The 20,807-nt window shown below is 46.2% G+C and overlaps 1 protein-coding gene across 1 annotated transcript in view; it reads right to left on the minus strand.

The window, feature by feature from the left end:
* LOC119444795 (neprilysin-3) overlaps nucleotides 1-20,807 on the minus strand; it is a 59,859-nt gene that overhangs the window by 15,820 nt on the left and 23,232 nt on the right. The window contains exon 4 of the mRNA XM_049664742.1: nucleotides 19,132-19,364. Within this exon, the coding sequence (XP_049520699.1) occupies nucleotides 19,132-19,364 (233 nt within the window). The remainder of the gene's footprint in view (nucleotides 1-19,131; nucleotides 19,365-20,807) is intronic.

Consider the following 20,807-nt stretch of genomic DNA (forward strand, 5'->3'; position numbering starts at 1 on the left):
ATCGCCACGTGGTGTCATATGCTTTTTTCATATCAAGGAAAACAGACAGGAAGAATTGCTTGTGGACAAAAGCCTCGCGAATCTGAGCCTCTAGGCGTATCAGATGGTCAGTGGTGGATCGGCCGTCGCGGAATCCACACTGGTATGGGTCAAGCAGCTTGTTTGATTCTAGGAAATGTATCAGACGGCGGTTTATCATCTTCTCAAAGACTTTGCAGATGCAGCTTGTTAGAGCTATGGGCCGATAACTCGATACGGACGATGGATCCTTGCCCTGCTTCAGGATAGGGATTACTATGGCCTCTTTCCAGGCAGAGGGGATCTCGCCGGAGGTCCATATAGAGTTGTACAGGCAGAGAAGGGTTTTCTTTGTTTCAGAGGACAGGTTCTTCAACATTTCATATAGTATGCGGTCAGAGCCTGGGGCAGATTGGTTGCAGCAGGAGAGTGATGCATCCAGTTCTGCTAGAGAGAAAGGTAAGTTGTATGGCTCGTTCCCGGTGCTCTTTCGGTCTAGTTTTTGTTTTTCTATTGCTGATTTGTATGTTGTAAATGCTGTAGAATAGTGCGGTGAACTGGACACTTGTTCAAAATGTGCACCCTGATGGTTCGCTTGGTCCTCCAGGCTGTCTCCCTGCGTGTCTACCAGGGGAGGCGGATGTGTTTGTCGTCCTCTTACTCTATTGACCCGGTTCCAAACCTTGGCCTCATCAGTGTATGAATTGATGCTTGATAAGAATGTTTGCCAGCTGTCTCTCCTGGCTTGTCTGCGCGTTCTCCTACCTTGGGATTTGGTTTTCTTAAAATTGAAAAGGTTTTCAGCTGTAGGAGAATCGCGAAGCTGCCTCCATGCTTTGTTCTGCTGCCTACGCGCGTTCCGGCATTGTTCATTCCACCATGGAACACGGCGTTTGCTAGAAAGTCCACTTGTTTGGGGGATACATTTAGAAGCTGCATCAATTATGAAGTTAGAAAAATACTCGACGGCACCATCAATTTCGAGCGAAGACATGTCAGCCCACGAGATCGTACTGGTAAGTGTTTGGTATTTCTCCCAGTCCGCTGCATCGACCTTCTACCGGGGAGCATGTGGTGGAGATTCGTGTTGTCTTGTTGCTCTCAGCAGTATTGGGAAATGGTCGCTCCCGTAAGGGTTTTTTTATAACTTCCCATTCAAGTTCGGGTAATATGGATGGAGAAGCTATGCTGAGATCTATAGAAGAAAAAGTTTTGTTTGCAAGACAATAATATGGAGGTTCTTTTTTGTTTAGCAGACATGCACCGGATGAGAAAAGAAAGCCTTCAATTAGACGGCCTCGAGCATCGATGCGAGAGTCGCCCCACAGTCCGCTGTGTGCATTGAGATCCCCAAGAACAAGATAAGGTTCTGGCAATTCGTCTATTAGGGACTGGAATTCATGTTTGTGTAAGTGGTAATGTGGGGGTATGTAAAGCGAGCAAATGGTGACGAGTTTGTTTAAGAGAACAAGTCGAACTGCCACTGCTTCGAGGGGCGTTTGCAGCGGTAAACGTTGACACGCTATGCTTTTCTGAATTATAATGGCAACACCGCCTGAAGATGCAAGAGCATCATCGCGGTCTTTACGAAATGTAACATACTGTCGAAGAAAGTTAGCGTGTTCCGATTTTAAGTGAGTTTCCTGTACACACAGCACTTTTGGATTGTGTTCGTGGAGAAGTTCTTGCACATCATCGAGGTTCCTAAGAATGCCTCGGACGTTCCACTGTATGATTTGTATATCCATACTGAAAGTAAAATTGGTGCTGTGTGTACAAAAAAGGAAGTTTTGCCTTAGATTACAGAACCTTTTCCAGGCCCTGTAACGCGGGATTTGTCCTTTCTTAAGCGGTCGAGGGAGCCTCGCCGCTCCTTAGGCGCTTGATGCGCCGTCGGGATGGGTGTAGTGTCCATTGCCTCATGTGAGGCGCTGGACACACGCTCTTGCGAGCGAGAAATTTCGCGAGAAAGTCTCGCCGCGAAGGACGAGACCTTTGTGCCCACCAGCCCGGAGGTCGATGGGGCTGCCTTTGGGCCTGAGCTGCGCCGGCTGTTGCCAGCGGCAGCAGGGGCCGGAGAGGATGAGGCAGCCTTGACTGCACCCACCGTGGGCGCTGCTGGCGGTCCTGCCGGTTCGCTACGCGAAGCGCAGGATGCCTCCTTGGACTGTTGTGGTGCCGGTAACCCTAGGGTAACCGGGCTTGTTTGCTGGTTGGGTGGGGTAGGCTTAGCTCCTTCCACCCCGGGGGCAGGGGCCACAAGCGACAGCTCGCTGTGTGCGGGCTGGGCAGGTGGCAGTGGCCGCTGCGACGCTGCCCCCCGACGCGCCGCATCAGCATAAGATGTGTTGTGGAAAAGTGAGCACCTCTTACGGGCTTCCTTGAAAGAAATATTTTCTTTGACTTTTAGGGTGATTATGTCCTTTTCTTTTTTCCAGTTTGGACAGGAACGTGAGTAGGATGCGTGGTCACCACTGCAGTTCACACAGTGAGGAGTGCCAGTACAGTTGTCGGATGAGTGGCCCTGTACTCCACACCTTGCACAAGTTATTTGACCACGACAGCTCTGTGAGCCATGGCCAAATCTTTGGCATTGGAAGCACCGTCTAGGGTTAGGGACATATGGTCGAACAGTTAACCTAATGTATCCTGTTTCGATGGTTTCAGGCAGAACGATAGATCCAAATGTGAGGACAAGATGTTTGGTGGGGATTTCTTTGTTGTCCCGTCTGATGATGATACGTTTTACATTGGTGACATTTTGATCTTTCCACCCTTCCAGGAGTTCTGCTTCTGATAATTCTAGGAGGTCTGCTTCTGATACGACTCCACGTGAGCTATTCATTGATCGGTGTGGTGATACAGAAATTGGTATGTTGCCGAAAGTCACAAGGTTGCCGAGTTTCTCGTACTGTTGTTTCTGAGGGACCTCAAGAAGAAGGTCTCCGCTAGCCATTTTGATGACTTTGTAACCTGAGCCTAAAGTTTCCGTCAAAGATTTCGCAACTATGAATGGAGAAATGGATCTGGCCGGTTTTGAAGCATTTTCACTGTGTACAACATGGTATTTCGGATAGATTTCTTTTGGTCGGTTGGAATACAGGCTAAGTTCATCGGTGCGTCCCCTCTTTAGAGGGTGACGATCAAGTAGGCGGGGAAATGCTGGTGTTCCCATAACAGTTTGTTTTATTTCGGCGGCAATGGCGGTCACCCACCACGGAGCCCAACTAGGGGACGCTGCAGTGCTTAACGCGTAAGGCTGCAGGCGCCAACCGTACATTGCCACTATAACCTAATATATTGTACCCAAGGGAGGGCACATACACAAGGTTAACCCAAGCCGCCTATGAAAATTAGGAAGTGACAGAAGAGAAGAGATGATAGGATAGTTAAAGAAAGGAGACAGGAAAGCAAAAGGTTGGAGAGGGGGATAGGAAAAGGCGACGACCGATTTCCCTCGGGTGGGTCAGTCCGGGGGTGCCGTCTACGTGAAGCCGAGGCCAAAGGGGTGTGTTGCCTCTGCTGAGGGGCCTTAAAGGTCCAAACACTCAGCGTCGGCTCAACCCCCAGGATCCCCTTTTCCCCGGACACGGCTAAGCCGCGCACGGTTAGACGCGGGAGGGTCCAACCCTCGTGTGCTCGGGTACGTGGTGGCGCGACTCACCAAACGCCTGCTTGCGCAGACGCCCCTGCGGGGAAGTTAGTAGAGCCTACCTCAATGGCAGCCCCCGACACCTCCGGTCCTACCACTCTCACCAAACGTATGGATAAACTTGAGGAATTCCTTAATAATTTCGTACAGGAGGTTGATAACCGCATGCAGGTCATGCAGGAAACCATGCAAAAAGGCATTGAAACTTGCATGGTGTTGATAGCTAAACAATCATCCGCAACACAAACAGGCCACTCAAGCAAAGAGGTCCAGCCGTCCGCTGCCGTCATTGCTCTCACCCCCAATCCCCCGGCCAAAAGCAACAATATGAAAGGCCTCAAAATGGTTACCTCTTTTCCGACTATAGCGGAGCCATATGCCAAGGGCAACGATGGCGGAATCAGAATCATACAGTGGAACTGTAGGTCTTTCTCTCGCAAGAGAGCAGCCCTGCAGTTCGCCCTCGCTAATTTCGACCCCAAAATTGACGTTATCGCACTCCAAGAGACGGAGACCCTGGTTAAATTGACAGGATATGCCACCTATAATGAGCTATCATCAGAGCAAAGCAAACCCCGTACGGCCGTTGCAATTCAGCGTAACATAGCGGCTGAGCAGGTGGATTTGGAACTTCCGAGCCTTCACTATACGTGCGTACGGCTACTCCCTAAGGGCAAAAAACAACTACCTGTGATTATCCTGAATATATATAGTCCACCAAAAGACAAATCTATTCCCTTCGTCACCCTCCTGAGGAAAATTTGTAGGGAGGCAGGAAAGTCGCAAATAGTCGTCCTGGGAGATCTAAACGCTGCGCATATGGTGTGGGGGTATGATCGTAACTCCAGAAAGGGCCTCACGATTATGAATGCCGCCAACAGATACTTGTTCTCACTCATCACCGATTCGGAACAACCCACTCGCATCGGCAATAGCATCTCCCGGAATACCACCCCAGATCTCTGCTTTGTCAAAAATGCGGACGGTGCTAGATGGTCTAATACAGAGCTAAACCTCGGCAGTGACCACTACATGCTCACCATTGACATCCCCGCCAAAGGGTACCCCAAAAAGAGAAAATTCGTCACGAAACACACAAAGTGGGATCTCTTCAGATTCGAACGTAATAGAAAAGCCCCGTCTAGCATCACGGACCTAGGTCGATGGGTCAGGGAACTGATAGGGGATGCCGATAAACATACAACGGAGATTCCTTTCGAGGAAAACGGCCCTAAACCGGATTCCAAGTTAATTAACCTCTGGGAACAACAGCAAACGCTACAAGCAGAATGGTGGAAGAACAAGCATAACCGTCAGCTTAAACTTCGTCTGGCGGGACTCGACCAAGAGATTCAGGACTACTCGACACTCCTTAGTTCATCGCAGTGGTATCAAATCTGTGATAGGATTAATGGACAGCTGGGTAGCAAAAACCCCTGGACATTGCTAAAACACCTACTCGATCCAGACCAATCAAAGGGCGCATCTCAAGAGAAAATGCTTAAGATCTTACACTCCTTTCCAGGTGGGGAAAAGCCAATGATGGACCATCTCTGCTCCACTTACCTAAACACCAAAATGGATAGTGACTCTTATGAACCGTATAAAGGTGCTCCCAATGCCGATCTGGATCAAGATTTTACTGCAGCAGAGGTTCGTGCGGCCCTGGCCAGCCTACGCACCACATCGGCGGCAGGCAACGATAGAGTAACCAATAAAATGCTCCGGAATTTGGATGGAGTTTCTATTGACGCCATCACCAAACTGTTCAATGATTATTGGCACGATGGTTCCATTCCTCCTGAATGGAAAGACACAAAAGTAATCTTTATACCCAAGCCCGGCAAACCTCTTAAATTAGAAAACCTTCGCCCTATTTCAATCACATCATGCCTGGGAAAAGCGATGGAACATGTGGTCTTGAGTCGACTTGTTGAGTTCACGGAGACGAAGCAGCTCTTCCCCGCGACCATGGTCGGATTCCGCCCCAACGTCTCAGCCCAGGATATTTTATGGCAACTGCAGAGAGATATTTTAGATCCAGGGATCCCTGGAGTAACCAGAACAATTTTGGGACTCGACATTAAAAAAGCCTTTGATAATGTGGCGCATCGAGCTATTCTCGAGGGTCTCTCAGCTCTAGGGGTTGGCGACAGAACCCACACCTATATAAAGGCTTTTCTGCGCGACCGAACCGCAACACTTCATTTTGGCACTGCCTGCAGCGACAAGATCACCCTAGGGACTTGCGGTACCCCTCAAGGGGCTGTCCTTTCTCCCTTTCTATTTAACGTTGCAATGTATCCACTTGCAAGAAAATTATTGGCATTCCCGCACATAAGACACGCTATCTATGCGGATGACGTGACCATATGGACGCGTACTGGATCTTCAGAGGAGGTGGTGGAAGCGCTGCAGAGGGCTGCAGATGAAGTCCAACGACATGCTCGTAAGAACGGGCTCGAGTGCTCTCCGGCAAAGTCGGAACTTTTCTTAATGTGCAGGAAGCTCCCCAACTCCATAGACAAGTATAAAATTCTAATCGACGGCGCGCAGGTACCAATAGTACCAACCATTCGAGTACTCGGTTTGCACATCCAAGAAAAGGCCCAGAATTCAGTGACCTTAAGCAAGCTACGAACTACAGTCGAACAGCTCAGTAATATGCTCAGAAGGGTGACAAATCGGAATCAGGGAGTGAAAGAAAGTGAGGCATGCAGACTAGTCCAAGCCTTCTTCATTGGAAGGCTGGCCTACGCGTGCCCATATCTCTACCTCCGAAAATCTGACTTGAAAATACTCAATACCATGATCAGGACGGTCTACAAAACGGCATTGGGAATCCCTAAAGGCACAAGTAGCCTGCGTCTCCTAGACCTCGGAGTGCATAACACTATAGAAGAAATTATTGAAGCACATAAGGCTGCTCAATTGTGGCGCCTCTCATGTTCTGCTCAAGGACACAAAATTCTAGAAGCTATGAATCTCCGCCCCGTTGCCGGCATAACGGATAGAATTCGTATTCCCAACAGCATTAGGAATAAAATTATCATCCCCCCTTCCCAAAAACATGGGAGAAAACAATGTAGGCAGGAGGAAGGCTCGGGCCGAGGCACTCGGCCGCCGCCTTAGCAGCAAGCCAGCTATATACGTGGACGCTGCACAGGAGAGCGCTCACACGTTCACAATTGCAGCAGTCAACAACGAAGGCCAGATAGTGAGCTCACGTAAAATAAGCGCAGGCTCCATTCACGAAGCCGAGGAAGCCGCAATTGCGCTTGGTATAGCAGCATCGCGATACAGCTTCATAATATCGGACTCCATGTCAGCTATTAGAAGTTACATGCAAGGGTCGGTAGGCCCACGAGCCTCCGAAATACTGAGCGAACCGGCTGGCAAGGTTACGCTTATCTGGATGCCGGCCCACTCTGGGAATGGCGGGAACGAAATGGCCCACCGCGCTGCCCGAGAATTAATTAACCGGGCGGTGGAGGCATGTCCGGGACCGCTACCAGGTGGAACGACACCCAGTCACAGCTACAATGAAATTGTCACCGCGTACAGGGAGGACCGGCGGATATATCCACCACCGGATTCTTCCCTTAGTAGAAAGCAAGCCACGGATCTCCGCAGGGCGCAAACATCTACTGTTATGTCCCCCAAATTCTATCTTATCTATCCAAAGGCGACTATAATTCAAAATGTAAATATTGCGACACAGATCCAGCTGATCAGAATCATATTCTATGGGGTTGTAGGAATAATCCTCCCCCAAGAAATCTGCTACGGCAAGCTCCCTCACAGGAGGCGTGGGACTCCGTACTAAAATCTACTAACGCTCAAACCCAAGCCGGGCTGGCGGACTGGGTGGCGAAGGTCGCGGCCAGCAGGACGCCACTCTAGCCCCCTCTGCCTGACCTCGGCTCCCCCCCCCTCCCCTTGTCTTCAATAAAGTTTATTTCCTCCTCCTCCTTTAAGGCAGCCGCATGCAAAGGCCAAGTTGGAAAAAAAAGAAAGCAGCAGTTGCCGGGAAGCCTGATAAGCAGCCAGGGATCTTTGAATGGTATCACTTTCCACTCTTAAAGGCGAAGCTTAAGCGTTCTCCAATTTTTTAATCATTATAGACTATATTGAGCGTCTTCGGCATGTTCGTCAAAGAGCATGGACACCGGCGTCTTGCTTTCACCCGGCGCGATGGCCACGTAGTGAGTTTTCTGCACCAAGTCCGCCTCGTCGTCATATACTGGCGTATGAGCCACAGCGTTCACAGCCGCGGCACAGTGCACGGCATCGTCAGGATCCTGGAAGATGCGGTTAAACGAGCGTCCGTGCCATAGTGAGTCCAAAGGGCAGCTGCTGATAGCAGATCTCTATGTCACGAGACAAAGGGGGACAACGATTAGTGGGACGTACCGCCGCAGCGTATCGCTACACTGAAAGAGGCATCGGATGTGGCGAGGGGTATAACAATGGCCATCCCAATCCGTTTTGACACGTGTGGTGGTTTTCCGCACAACTTGCGGGAAACCGCCACGCAGACGGAGCCAAACCACCAGGCACATGGAGCCGAAAGTTGATCTACTTCCGTTGCCGACGCGATCTCCTGAAACCTAGCCTATAACGCCATCACTGTGATACTTAATTTATTCAAAATACCTTACAGGCCCGAAAAATGGGCATTGGGTAAGGGGAGCTATATATTGCTATTATAAAGGGCAAGAGGACTATATATATGCTATTTATACTATTTCACATAGTATAAATAGCCTACAAGTATACAGAACATAAAGCACTTTGTTAATAATAATACAAGGAAGAATCATGTTTAAACAAACTCTAAAATCCTCAGATAAAAAATGCATACAAGAAGCATCGCAGACAGAAGTTATTTAAAGTAAGAAATGCACGTTTATGTCGTGACGGAATTTTTCTTTGTTAGCTCAGCTACCAGGATATCGGGAAGGTCGTTCCACAAGCGGATGACACGTGGAAGCGCAGATGAGTTAAAAGCGTCTGTTTTACCATAGATGCCTGTAAAAGAAAGATGATTATGTAATCTTCGTGACGTGAATGGAGAGACTTGCACAGCTATTGGTGATGGCCTTGGTCCGTGAACATACAGTACTTGTGAAACAGCAAAAAAAGTGCTACATCACGACGAGTGTTCAAAGAAGGAATTGATAAATTCTTTTTAATTTACGTTATGCTTTCGTTGTAGTTGTAGTTTTGTGAGATGAATCGAGCGGCTCTATTCTGAACTGATTCTAACATAGCGGTTCAATACATGCATTGACGGGCCCATACTGAAGAAACAAATTCAAGTTTAGGGCGAACAAATGTAAGGTAGGCTAATTTGCGGACATTAGTCGGCGTCTTACGAAGGTTGCGGCGTAAATATCCCAAGGATCGGGAGGCATTTCGGCAGATGTGTTCGCAGATCTCCTGGAACCTAGCGTATAACGCCGTCGCTGTGATACTTTACTTTCATGCTGCAACACTGAAGACTGAACATGCATCGTTAGCCGCCTCTGCCATTGTTAAGTATTTGGAGGACACTTATGCTTCGTCTTTCAGACTGGAACGCGATAGCATTCAAAGACCCCTGCATTCAAAGATCCCCGGCAACTGAAGCTTTCTGTTTTCTTCACCTTCGCCTCCGCGCGCAGCTGCCGTTCCACGCTGCCGAGGAGGCGAGCGCCATTTGGAATAGTTTTTTGCAAGGAACGGCATGGGCACAGCACTGAATGACTGGTAGAAATGCTGGAAAAGGGGTTTAATTTTTCTCAAAGAATTATGTTTTTTCGTATATTCAAATTATAGTCTAACGCTATCATGTCTGTAGATTGTGGTTGAGTCATACTTTACGATTTTTCTGACAGATTTTACTTTGAGAAATTCAATTAGTTCACTAAAGCCTCTGCGCCAGGCGGAGGGCCTGGGTGGTCGGGGTAGTTCGGAATGATTTACTCGGCCGCGCACGCCGACGCCGGATTTTCTGCGACACGGAACTCTTAACGCTGCCGCGTTAAAATTGGATAATGGCCGTGTTTTTCACCTAGCTTGCAGGAAACCGAGCTGATTTTGCTGGTTTTGTCCTCAGTGCCGGGAAGCCTGTTCTCGAAGGAGAAAGACGAGGCTGCTTTTTATTACAAATTAGTACAACCGACGACTATAGCATGTCTACCACTGCGATGTGCATCGAATCTATTGATTTAGAATGGCCGTCCAGGCCCCAATGCCCAAATAATTCTACACGTAAAATTATGCAAATTCTGCTCCAGCACGCATCCAACAAACATTTTCACGCCTGTGGGGTCTCTGTCTATTATGGGCCATTAAGTTCCTCGGATATGACATCGAATCAAACGAAGTACAGAAAGCGGCACTTATTTCACTGACGATCACCGTAACCCGCCACACTGATCATTTTCGCCAGTTTAAATATCTTTACCAGCGTTGTGGCTGATTTATTTTTTCGTACCCTTCCTACATGGCGGAACTTGGTGTCCGAGATGTTGGAAATCTCAGATTTATGAGGACAAATGTCATAGCTCTTAAGCAGTCTTACTGCTTATTCGATGACCATTAAGTGTTCGATTCGCTGGACATCGTTCATGATCTAATACCAATAACCACGAGATTTTATGCCGCAGCCAAATTTAACTCTTCCTGGGCTATGCTGCGTAAAACTTTCAAGAACTTCGTTAATGACTACCTGCAAAGTTTGTACCTAGCCGACATACTTTCACCTTTTCTTGCCCATCACACATAACATGCAACACTCTACAGTCATTTCACCATAGACACCGGGACAAATTCCTACTGGTGTCGCTCGAGTAAATGCACAGGACGACTGTGAAGTAATTCTCTGAAAATCATGCAACTAACCCATGGCGCATTTACCACACATTGCCACTCACATGCTCACAATTGCTAACAAATGTGAACTCTGGCACGTGCTGTTCTCTGTGCATACCTGGAAGTATTGAATATAACACCCTTATAAAGCTCTCTCACGTTCACATACGTATTGTATTGTAGAGGTAGTAGTTTAGAGGCATACTTTAACTATGATTGTAAGTCATAAATTGCGCCCGAGTTCAATAAGTTCAATAAATTGAGTATATAGCAATCACCTACAAGAACACTACGTTACATGCAAGCTTTGTACGTTCGATGGGCATCATAAATAACGTGTGTGCCCTCCTCTCCAAAAATAATTGCCGCTGTGGCCATAGGTTATCTCATGACATCACATAAGCTTTCTACGCGTTAAATATAACGCCTATAAGCATGGAGAAAAGAGGGTTGTGTTTTCGCCGTTTAGTCCGCGTTGAAGCAAGAAGCAATACGAAGTGTAATTCGCTAGCTACTGCTGCCACTGTTTCGCACACCAGCGTTCTGACAGCAAGTGTCCACGGTCATCGTGTGAGATGATGTTTTCCTGTGCGCGCTTGACACCATGCTTGTCAATTTAGTTAGTAAGCGAATGTTTACAAGTTTAACTTAGGCGTACGAAGTAAGGCTCGTAGTTTTATCGGCCGTCTAACTATTTGATATCGCGCTTCCTCCCCGTTTTCTTCACTTGCGTGCCAGAGATTGAGCCGCGACCACCGGCTAACCCTCGCGCACTTTCGCCAGTACATAAAGCATACGGCGCGCGGTGACGATATCAAATGCGAAGCATTTCTTGGCGAACATTTGCTACTTTGACAGTATGTATCTTTCTAGCCGCCTACGACTTCGTGCTCTCATGGTCGTTTCGTTAACATGGTATTTACCACATGGGCATACTATGACGAGAGCATATGACGAACATAAATGATATGTCATGACATGAATGTCATGACATGCATGTCATGTAGGTCATGAAACAGCCGCCTACGTCATGGTGCTCTCATGCTGGTTTTCTTGTCTTAGTAAGTACCAAAATTCGCATAGTATGACAGGAGTGTCTGACGAACATAATGATAGGTCATGACATAAATTTCATGACGTGCCTTTCATGTAGGTCATGACAATGACTGTGCGAAAATATTAACACTCAAAAACCACTAAAATGGGTTCGGATGTGGGTACTAAGTGAAGGAAACACTATAGGAGGCTGGTAGAGTCATAGTCATGAGCATGACTCAGCTAAAATGACAATGACTCAGCGAAAAAATATTAAACTCAAAAACCACTGAAATGGATTCTGACGTTGGTAATAAGTGAAGGAGACACTAAAGGACGATGGTAGAAGTCATAGTCATGACCATGACTCAGGAAAAAATAATGACACTTAAAAATCACTGGAAAGGGTTCGAACGTGGGCACTAATGGAAGGAAACACAAAAGGATGACGGTAGAAGTCATAATCATAGACATAGCTCAGCAAAAATGACAATGACTCAGCAATAAAAGATTAATACTCAAAAATCGCTGAAATGGGCTTGCACGTGGGCACAAAGTGAAGGAAACCCTAAACGATTGTGGTAGAAGTCAGTCATGACGATGACTCCGAAAAAATTAAAATGACTCGCCGAAAAAAGATTAACACTCGAAAACCAATGCAATGGGTTCGGATGTGGTACTAAGTGAAGGAAAAGACTAAAGGTTGATGGTCAAAGTCATAGTCATGAGCATGACTAGGGATTTTGCCTTAAGGTATCTTAGGTGTAGCTAAATCAGATCCCACAGTGCGTGGGATCTGTCGGCTTTTTATCGCCCTTGGATTTTATACAGAACCTCACAGCGACGGCGATGCCGGCAGCAGAAATGCGCCTGGAGTGCCATATAATTGCTATCACAATAAAATACTCTATTGTCATGAACTCATGATTTCAGGAGGCGAGCTTCACCGCCAACATAGACGCTCTCTCCACTTCGTCTTTCTAGCGTTCGCGTTCAAAATCGCTTCTCTGCGTTCTCCATACTGGAGCCAGAGGATCGCGGCACGTATGGGTCACTGATCCCGCCTTCTTTTAACACGAAAGTGTTTTATGCCTGCTTTCACGAATGAATTCCTGCAACGAATGTAACTGATGTGGCGTGCCGCCATCTAGAAGCTGTGAAGCGAAGTAGTGCGTCGTTACACTAACGAGCCTCGACAGGTAATCACAGCGCAGCGGAGCTCCAATGCGGTGTAGTCACTTAATCATGAAGCAAGTGTAAATGGCTTCTTGACTTTGTAAACTCGTCATTTTCAACGAAGTAATGGGCAACAAATAATAAACCGGCAGACCCCACGCCCTGTGGGAATCAATGGTATGCGAAGCAGTGTGCAGATAGCCTACCAAGTTAACGAAACAACTATGAGAGCACCAAGTCGTAGGCGGCTGTTTCATGACCTATATGACATGCATGTCATGACATTGATGCCACGAGTCCTCAGGAGTCCCTTTAGCTATGCCTGAGAGAGCTTAAGGCGAAAGCCTTAGCGATGCTCATGACTATGACTTCGACCGTCAACCTTTAGCCTTTTCCTTCACTTTGAAAAACATTCGAACTCATTTCAGTGGTCCTTGAGTGGTCTTTCACAGCGAAGCTGTTAAGGGCTCACATTTTGATCGTGGCGTCCGGCAATAGAAAAAAATACTCTCATTGGCCATATGCAGTATGTGCGAGTGAAAGCGCGCGAGGGCGAGGGGCGCACGAGGGCGAGGGAACCGTGTTTTCACAGGGAGCGAACGCACGGCAGAGAGCAAACGCGACTTCCCAGTGGAAGGGGAGTGGTGGGTGAGGACAGAATCGAGGCACCCTAGACTGTGCCTGTGCGTGCCCGCTCTCCCACTGCGGTGCATGCGCGCAACCCTGCCGGCCTCTGCCGCCGACTTTCTCTAGGCTCTCGCCTGCCTCTCCCTTAATAGTGTCGACAAAGGCGTTCAGCCGTTCGTGACGTAGCCAGAGTTTTGACAGTGGTTGTGTGTGGTCACACAAACAACGCGCACAACTGTTGTCACCGGCGGCGGTGTTTTGCCCGCGTTCGCAACGAACGCGCAGAACGTTGGTGACGTGTTTATCAAGAACGTATGGCGCTGTACCGTAGCGACCATAGAGTCACGGTCACTGTGGTCACTAAATAAATTAAAACCACCGGATCATATACATTTCGCAGTGTTTAATAGTTCAAATAACCAATTACACCATCACATCTAATAGTCATAATTGGAAATACATCATTCCCACCATAGTACAGCTTCGCTGGTCTTCAATCACTACCCCAGTGGAAGGGCTGACAGTTTTTTCGCTGAATCATTATCATTTTTGCTGATTCATGGTCATGACTAATTTCTAACACTATCTTTTAGTGTTTCCTTCACTTAGTAACCACGTCGGAACCCATTTCAGTGGTTTTTGACCATTGATCATTTTTGCTGAGTCATTATCATTTTTGCTGAGCCATGCTCAAGACGATGACTTCTACCGTCATACTTTAGTGTTTCCTTCACTTAGCGCCCATGCCCGAACAAAATTCCAGTGGTTGTAACTTATCGTTCCTCAATGAGTCATTGTCATATTTGCTTAGTCATGCTCATGACTATGACTTCCACCATCCCAATTTAGTCATGCTCATGGCCGTGAATTCTACCATCATCTTTTAGTGTTTCCTTCACTTCGTGCCCCCTCCGATCCCATTCCCGAGTTTTTGACTGTTAATCCTCTTTCGCTGAGTAATTATCAATTTTGTTCAGTCATGCTCATGACTATGACTTCTACCGTCATCCTCTAGTGTTTTCCTCACTTAGTTCCCACGTACGAACCCATTTCAGTGCTTTTTGAGTATTAACCGTTTTTTGCTTGGTCATTGCCACTTTAGGCAGCTGTTTCATGACCTACATGACACGCATGTGTCATGTACCTCTATCATTTATGTACAACTATCATTTATGTTCATCATACACTCTTGTCATATGCATACAGTGCCAATTTTCGTACATACCAAGTTACCGAAACGACCATGAAAGTACCAAAACTGTAGGCAGCTAGATAGATAGTTAGATAGATAGATAGATGGATGGATATAAATAGATAGATAGATAGATAGATGGATATAAATAGATAGATAGATAGATAGATAGACAGATACTGACAAAATTGCAAATGTTCGCCAAGAAATGCTTCACATTTAAAACCGCAGATCCCACGCCCTGTCGGAATTGGCGTGATGTGAAGCAGTGTGCGGAGAGCCTACCAAGTTAACAAAACGACCATGAGAGCAGCAAGACATAGGCGGCTAATTGATGACAAACATGACACGCATGCATGCCATGTTCATGATTAGTATGACTTCTACCATCATAATTTAGTGTTTCCATCACTTAGTACCCATGTCAGAAACCATTTCAGTGGTTTTTGAGTATTAATGCTTTTTGCTGGGTCACTGTCTTCTTAGGCAGCTGTTTAATGACCTACATGACACGCATGTAACGACATTCATGTCATTTATGTTCGTCGTACACTGTTGTCATACTAGGCCAATTTTGGTACCTACCATTTGACCATGACAGCACCGAGACGTTGGCAGGTGTTTCATGACCTACATGACACACATATCATGATATTCATGTCACAACCTTTCATATATGGTCGTCATACACTCTTGCCATACTATGCCAAATTTGGTAAATACCAAGATAACGAAACGATCATGAGAGCACCAAGACGTAAGCGACTAGATAGATACTGTCAGAATGACAAATGTTCGCCAAGAAATGCCTCGCATTTCATAAAATAAACACTATTAAAAGTGTCCGACGGCTGTATTCAAACCAAGGAATTCCAGTAAAGAAGCTTGATATTGAAACCATAACGCCACGGACACATGCACCCACACCAGCTTAGAACGCCCTTATCAATTTCTTTCGGACAAGTCAGCGCGTCGAGGCGCCAAGCGCGTTTCAACGCTGCTCGCCAACAGGACGCCGGGCGCGAAGCAAACATGCAATGCTCTCTTTCCCACAAGTTGTGCTCCTTTCACTGCAGCAGACCATGAGTTCATAAAGCAAACATGCAACAGGTTCTGTGAAGACACGTTTCACTTTCGTGTTCTACCAATTCCTATGAAAGAGGGATCAACCATAATTTTTATTATTAAATGCGAAGCATTTCTTGGCGAACATGTGCTACTTTGACAGTATCTATCTATCTAGCCGCTTACGTCTGTGTGCTCTTATGGTCGTTTCGTGAACTCGGTATGTACCAAAATTGGCATAATATGACAAAAGCATATGGCGAAGATAAATGATATTTCATGACACGGATATCATGACATGCGTGTCATGTAGGTCATGAAACAGCCGGCCATAGTCCTATCTTGGTGCTCTCATGGTCGTCTTGTTAGCTTGCTAGGTACCAAAATTCGCATAGTAGGACAGGAGTGTATGAAGAACATAAGTGATAGGTTCTGACATAAATGACATGAGATGGGTGTCATGTAGGTCATGACAATGACCGTGCTAAAACGATTAACACTTAAAAACAACGGAAATGGGTTTGGACGTGGCTACTAAGTGAGGCAAACACTAAAGGATGCTGCTAGAACTCATAGTCGTGAGCATGACTCAGCAAAAATGACAATGACTCAGCAAAAAACGTTAACGCTTAAAAGCCGCTGAAATAATTTTTAAGTGTTACCAACGTGGGTACTAAGTGAAGGGAACTATAAAGTATGGTAGTCATAGTCATGACCATGACTGAGCAAAAACGACAATGACACAACAAAGAAAGATTAACACTCAGAAACCACTGAAATGGGTTTGGAAGTAGTCACTAAGTGAGGGAAACACTAAAGGATTGTGGTAGAAGTAATGGTCATGACCATGACTGCGCAAAAATGGCAATGGCTCAGTAAAGAAACCGATAGATTCCACGCCCTGCGGGAATAGATGTTATGCAAAGCAGTGCGAGGGGAGCATACCAAGTTAACGAAACGACCATGAAAGCACCAAGACGTAGGCGGCTCGCATGTCATGATATTCATGTCATGAGTCCTCAGTAGACCTTTTAACTACACCTAAGAGACTTTAAGGTGAAAGCCTCGGTCATGCTCATGAATATGACTTCTACCATCATCCTTTAGTGTTTGCTGCACTTAGTACCCACGTCCGAACGCATTTCAGTGTTTTTGGAGTGTTAGTTTTTTTTTGTTGGGCCATTCTCATTTTTTCGCAGCCATGGTCATGACTATGACTTCTATCATCATCATTTAGTGTTTCCTTCACTTAGTGCATATGCCAGAACTCATTTCAGTGGCCTTTTGAGTGTTAATCTTTTTTCGCTGAGTCATTGACGTTTTTCTGAGTTTTGCTCATGGCTATGATTTCTACCATCATCCTTTAGTGTTTCCTTGAAATAGTGCCCACGTCCGAACCCATTCTAGTGGTTTTTGAGTGTTAATAATTTTTGGCAGAGTCATTGTCATTTTTGCTGAGTCACGCTCATGACTATGACTGTCATGCTCATGAAAATGACTCCGCAAAAAGAGTAACACTCAGAAACCAGTGGCATGGGTTCCGATGTGGGCACTAAATAAAGGAAACACTAAATGATGATGGCAGAAATCATTGTCGTGAGCATGACTCAACAAAAATGTCAATGAGTCAGCGAAAAAAGACGAATGCTCAAAAGCCACTGAAATGAGTTCTGACATGGGTACTAAGTGAAGCAAACACTAAAGGATGATGGTAGAAGCCATAGTCATGATCATGACTGGGCAGAAACGACAATGACACAGCGAAAAAAAAGATTAACATGCTGAAACCTCCGAAATGGGTTCGGACATGGGCACTACGGTGAAGAAAACACTAAAGGATTGTGGTGGAAGTCATAGTCATGACCATGGTTAAGGCTTTCGCTTTAAGTTCTCTTAGGTGTTGCAAAAGCCACTCCTGAGGACTCGCGACTTGAATGTGATGACATGCGTGTTATGTAGGTCATGAAAGAGCCGCCTACGCCTTGGTGCTCTCATGGTGGTTTCGTTAACTTGGCAGGCTCCCCGCACACTGCTTCGCATAACATCGACTCCAACAGGGTGTAGGATCTGCCATTTTTTTTCTTTTGTGCTTCTTACGCGCGGCGCTCTTCCGATCGCGGTCTCGTGCGCGAGGTGCGTTTGTCACGCTTCGTGCTGGCTATAATTTTTCTTGTTGTCCACGAGCACACATGCGTTGTTGTCTGCCTGCTTCTGCACTAAGTTTAAATGAATCTCGCAATGCACACACATTTGGATGTAGTTTCCTTTTCTGCTCGCGCCAATGCACGACGTGAACAAACAACTTAATATTGTCTAGTGAAGCAACGCATCAAACATATAACAGTGGCAGCCTATAATAATTTTCCAAGTCACGTGTCACGGTGAAGGACGTTTCTGCAATACGAATCACGCAGGCGTACTTGTGCATCTGACGTCGACCCACCGCGACTGTGATGGAGCTTCCTCGAGAAGTGCGCGCGGCCTTTGGTTTGAAATTTCAGCTGTTTTCATGGGCGCGTGGCGGGGCAATAATTTGCAGACACGATCGTCAGTGCGCATTGTAGATGCTGTGCTTGCCTGTTAAATGCGAAGGATTTCTTGGCGAACATTTGCCATTTTGAGAATATCTATTATCTAGCTATCTAGCTAGCAAGCTAGCTATCTATCTCTTTATCAATCAATCAATCAATATACCTATCTATCTCTCTATTTATCAATCTATCTATCTATCGATCTATCAATTTATCTATCTAGCCGCCTACGACCATAGTGCTCTCATGGTCGTTTCGTTAACTTGGTAGGTACCAAAATTGGCATAGTAGGACAAGAGTGCAAAACGAACATAAATGATTGGTCAAGAGTGAATATCATGAAATGCGTGTCATGTAGGTCATGAAATAGACAAAATACGTTGGCTGAACGTCAAGTGATGCGGCATAGCCAGCTCCCCGCACAATGCTTCACATACCATCGATTCCCAGAGGGCGTGGGATATGCCTGCTTTTTAAAATGGCCAAGCCGGGTTAGGGGCCCTTTAGGCATCGCGCAACGAGCGATAAAATGGAAATAATTAACCCTGACATTATGACGACAGACACAGCGATGTGGCTTAGACAGAAAACAGGGGTAGCCATATTCTACTTGAAATTAATCGTAAGGAATGCAGCTTTTAGGCCGTGTAATACGTGGGGCAGACAACCGATGATATATTAGAGCTACATAATAGGTGCCAACTGGCAGGAAAGCGTATCCGTGGTCTGCCGAAAATTAGGTGGCGTGATGAAATCAGTAAGTTTGCTGGCATAACCTGAAATCAGCTAGCGCAAGGCAGAGCAATGGAGATTGCTGGGAGAGACCGTCTGGTAGTGTTCCCTAAGTTGGAAGAAAATGATGTTTATGACAATTATTTTCATCTTTTACTGTTGGTTCTAAGCGCTACAATGAAGTTAGTAATCTCCCACAAGTGCAGCTTGTGTACAGCCCAACAACAGAATATCTGCATGCTTACCGCTCCGAGGCCCCCATAGTTCAGACCAAGTAGTCCGTACGGATAAAAGAAGGGTCGCTGCAAGAGGCTTGTTGGTACGACGAGAGTATTGTAGTTGTAATTATAGAAGGCAGTCACTTCCGTCTCGTCGTAAAGCCATGTCGTCTTGTCGAGCCAAATGTCGTGGGTCGAGAGAGAGAGAGCCTTGATCAACGTGGGGAAAAGTCGGTCTGGAAGTGCATCCGGGTACGGTTCTGCGGCATGCGAAGGAAAAACTATGTGATGCTAACCTACTCCGCTTACTGATGAAATGAAACATTGCAGCAAAAACAATCTGTTGAGAGGTTCCATAACTTAAGACTATGCTAGAAAATAGATTCCTTTTGCCTGTTGAGGTAAAAAGAAGGAAATCCGAAAAAAAGAAAGAAATAAAGGAAAGAAAGAATCAACATAACCAAACCATTCCAGTCATATTCTGGCTTAAATCTCGTAGGCAGTTTAAACCACGATTGCTATTTAAAGGGTCTTTACCCGGACTAAGTTTTGAAGAATGTATATGTTCCTGTCTAATAATTTCAACCGTGCGACGTAGTCACAGTTATTCAGTTTATTTAAGCAATTTCTTGTTTCAACATGGGCAGTTAGAAACTGAAAGCGCATGCTATGAATTTATGAAATACGAAGTAACGTTGTTTATGTGTGTGTGTGTGTGTGTGTGTGTGTAATTCCATCGCAAGTAACATTTCTTCCGCATAGATCTTCTTTGGAGTTTCGCAATGGTCGATTAGCTCCCTTAGTGTACCGTTGATGCCCTCAGTAATAGCATTACGGCCATAAAAAATGGCACCATCATGTGCTAGTAGAGTTCATCTTTAAAGCGACAGCTTTTTTTATCTTGTGCTGCAGTTTTGCGATGTCATCGTCTGCATGGCCATACACAGTATTGCCTTTTGCCTCCTTTACCCATTAGTACTATCACCAGAGTCAAGGCTGTGCGCATAATGTCACCGGCTCGGTAGCTATCGCGTTGTGGTACATCACTCGAGAATGGTGGCACTGCGGCCTAGGTTGACACCTGATAGTTCAACAACAAAGGATCAGTGATTAACGGATGAGAACTATCCAACCTCACTTCCGTGCAACACCACTATATGATGGTGTCCTCCGCACATCACCAGCGACGGAAACCATTGACTACACCCGCAGTGTCACGGAACTTCTGGCGCGCTGCGATCAGCTTCTTGCGGCCCGTATAGAAGCGATGTTCGGCGTATGAGTGCCGTCGCGATACCCGCGCGGCTGGCCTTTCGCGGCATCGTTTTCCGCTCTCAAAGCTCCAAAGGCCCATAGAACCCAATTAACAATAAGTGAGGCATAGTTTTTTAATGTATGCATAAATGTAACGACTTTATATGCCTACATATATACCCTATTGTCCTTACAAGTTCTGCAGAACTCACACTATGTCTCACGTAACCCACCGTGGCTGCGTCCCTGATGCGGCGTACGCAATTTTTTGTTGCACCGGAAGTGTTGTTTCGTAACGCAGATAACGCTAAGCCCATGAACCTTCAATGAACTGCCATGCTTAGAACAAGATTATATGGAATCTTCGCTACCATGTATATTAACCTTGTCGCCCCTCAAAAATGGTTCGACATTTAGCAGATGGTAGGAAATTCACGCTATATTCGACA

This window comes from Dermacentor silvarum, chromosome 3 (assembly GCF_013339745.2).
Source record: "Dermacentor silvarum isolate Dsil-2018 chromosome 3, BIME_Dsil_1.4, whole genome shotgun sequence".
In the NCBI taxonomy this organism is placed as follows: Eukaryota; Metazoa; Arthropoda; class Arachnida; order Ixodida; family Ixodidae; genus Dermacentor; species Dermacentor silvarum.